General features: G+C 35.1%; 1 protein-coding gene across 1 annotated transcript; it reads right to left on the bottom strand.

The window, feature by feature from the left end:
- Positions 1 to 2,575: 2,575 nt before the first annotated feature.
- Positions 2,576 to 3,278, bottom strand: LOC142638956 (uncharacterized). Its single transcript, XM_075813031.1, has one exon. It carries the CDS (start codon positions 3,066 to 3,068, stop codon positions 2,805 to 2,807), a length of 264 nt encoding a protein of 87 aa, XP_075669146.1. The 5' UTR covers positions 3,069 to 3,278; the 3' UTR covers positions 2,576 to 2,804.

Raw genomic sequence — 3,278 nt, 5'->3', positions numbered from 1 at the left:
GTGGATGTTTCTCGTATATTCACTGTACTGCCCTTCTAATAGTATATAATGGCGTTAATTAGATAGGGCTTAACTTGGATTTTGATTATTTAATTTTCGATGAGACGCTCCAATTATAATGATAATGATAGCCACTTTACGTATTAACGCGCACACTGTTTTTCCTCAATAAAATGAAAAGGCGCACACCGTTTTTCAGTGTAAGCCGTAAAAACTAAAAACCATTTAAAACTTGGTGTCTGGACCAAATCAACAATGACCCAAAAGGAAAAAAAAAAAAACAATGAACAAACATCTTGTTTCAGCAAAAAAAAAAAAAAAAAAAAAAAGAAAAAAGAAAAAAGAAAAGAATGAAGGGTCTATTTTGAATATGCTTATTTTATTAAAATTGAAAATTTTTTAAGTTTTAATTTTTAAACCCACTTTATGTGTGCCCATTTCTATTTGCCCATTAGCCATCTCTACCCCATTTTACGTGTCTACATTAGAGTCCTTATTTATTTATTTTTTACCATCAAATTGCGTTTTTTTCTACAATAAATTTTTCTTCACTTGAAAACATTTTTGGAGAAATAATTATTTTGTTAGTTTTTCTCTATTTTTTTATAAGAAACTTGTAACTTTTATTATAAAATAAAGATAACATTGCTATATTATGAGCCGCAAGGCTCACAACAGATTCAACCATGAGAGGTATTTCCTCTATCCAAGTTACATAATCAACAATATACCTAGCATATTGTGCTAATAAATGGACAAGGTGATTATCCTATTGATGAACATGTGAAACCTTTGCCTATTGAAAGTCTAGCAATTTGTGTCAAATACTCTCATCAATATTGCTTATTACCAAGGGAGGATCACTACATCTCGTCACAACATTGTAGACAATCTTGGAGCCGCATTCAAATAGAACATCCTAAACCTCCACATCCCAAGCAAATAGTAAGCTCTCCTCTAATGCCTTAGTTTCAGCTTCCAGCGGCCCCAATAATAATGGAAGTGATTTACTAAGAATTGCTTCAACACGCCCACCATGTCTCGAATAATAGCTCCCAACCCAGTTGAGTTATTACTAGTAAAAATTGTAGCATTGCTGTTAACCTTGTACCGTGGTGCAATTGGAGCCTTCCACCGGACCTCATCCTTATTTCCAACCTCGGACAACTTCAAATTGGCTGTTTGGAATTCTTCCATCATGAATCGTGCCTTCTAGTTTTCCCTTGTCGCACTTCATTACGGTTGAACTACATGGTCGACGATACCATAATTACAAGTTCCAGCAGGTCATTCCCTATCCTTATTCGAACTTCAAATGCCATATTAGGTCCTCAAATTTTAGTAAGGTAAATTTGTGTGCTTCAAAAGGAATAGCTGATCGTGTCCAAATTTCTAGTGCTTTCTCACAACCCCAGAAAACGTGCCCACTACTTTCTGATTCCAACCTGCATGCTTCATAGGTGGAATTATCAATTACCTTCTGCCTACACAAGTTAGCCTTCATTGGAATGATATTTCTACGTACTTGTCATCCCAATGATTTGACTTTATTAGGAACATTAAGACCTCGTAGTGTCTTCTAGAATATGTTATGATTTTGGTTGTTTGACACTTCCCTTAGTTTCCATTAAACACCTCATCCATCGCGATGTTATAAGCACTACGAATTGTAAAATCCCCTTTCAAAAGATAGGCCCATATCATCTGGTCTCCTGAAAGCTAAAAACTAAGGGAAATATTTAAAATAGTAGAGGCATCCAAAGGGGAGAAGAGCTATGTAACCATGTTAGCCTTCCAAGCTCGAGTATAAGGATCAATAAGCAGAGACACTCAGACATCGAATGTGACACTAATTGGTATGGATGTGAGTTTGAACATAAATGGTTGATTAAGCCATTTATCACTCAAATATTCGGTCATTCTCAACCTACCAACGGTACCCTCTTTGTACAATGGGCTATGCTACCAAGATACTTTGGAAAGCATGGATGGTTGCTAAGTTGGGTCCGTTTGGTACATGTATTTAAAAACTGAAAATTGTTGTTTGAAAATATTTGTGGAAATATGTGTAGGTGAAAGTGTATAAAACTAAATGTAATATTGTTTAAAAATTGAAAATTGTTGTTTGAAAACACAAACCAAACACCCCCTTAGCCTCTAGAAATGCAATTTTTCTCTATTTGATTGCATTTAAAAAAAAATTGAAATTTTTTTCGAAATGTTTAATTTTGGAGAAAAATTCTATATGAATATCACAAAATTGGATAAAGAATAAAAATCTCGTTACATCTCCCAAATTCCCAATATTTCCAATTGAAACGTTTAGAAGAATTTCAAGAAAAGGGGGTTTAAATTAGTGGAAAAAAGAAGAAGTTAGAAAGACAAAACCTTGGATCATGAGGGAACCAATTTAGGTTTAAAAACTGTTTTATCCATTGGCTTGACAATTTTTTTTTTTAGGTTCTGAGTTTTTGCTTGACAAGTTATATTAATATATGTAGGCTAATGATCTTCATCTAAAGTGAAAGATGGAGATTAATTATAAAGAAAGAGGGAGGACAGAGACGAGATCAACTTTGTCAAAATATACCTTGTTTGCTATAACTATTTATAATTACAATCTCCAATTTACATCCGAGCTGCAAAAATCAACATCTAATTGTCACAAATTTCAAGCACAAAGCACAACTAATATGTCTTTGGAATCTTCCATGCCTTGTACAAGTCTTCCTGGTTCCTTCAATCAACGAAATTCCATCATTGACTCACTCCAAAGGTCACCTTCTTTTTAGCCAATTATGACCTCAATTGGGACCCCAACAGCTCAAGTACATGACTTTCCTCAGAGACTCCTCTGACTGCTTCATTTTATCATCTCTCAATTTGCTTGAAACCATAGCAGAAGTTGAAGAAGAAAGGTTCCTGGTCTGGGAAATCGACCTGAGCTGATTCTTGGCATGTTGTTGCGCTGATCTCATGATAAAATTCCACCTGCAGATCCCCTGGTCTTTCATGGCTTCCACAACTCCAACACTCACTGCCACAATAGCTTTTCTTGTTGAACTCATCTTCCAATCTTCACAACACTGTTGTTTGCTCCTAAAGATGGAAGCAAAGGATTGTAAACTTTATTCAAATAATACTGCTATAAAAAGGATATGTGCTTGATGAAGCAAAGGTATGATAGGGTCTCTTATATATAGGGACAGTGATGGAAGTGGGGTACTTTGAGTAGGACCTGAAATTTGAGGAAAACCAGAGGCTCTATATCATTTGCC

Source organism: Castanea sativa, chromosome 6, assembly GCF_040712315.1.
Source record: "Castanea sativa cultivar Marrone di Chiusa Pesio chromosome 6, ASM4071231v1".
Taxonomy (NCBI): Eukaryota; Viridiplantae; Streptophyta; class Magnoliopsida; order Fagales; family Fagaceae; genus Castanea; species Castanea sativa.
Note: the sequence above shows the minus strand (reverse complement) of the source record. Positions and strands in the feature narration are given on the sequence as shown.

Coding starts and splice junctions, on each gene's coding strand:
- LOC142638956 (XM_075813031.1), bottom strand. CDS start 3,068: ATGAGTTCAACAAGAAAAGCTATTGTGGCAGTGAGTGTTGGAGTTGTG.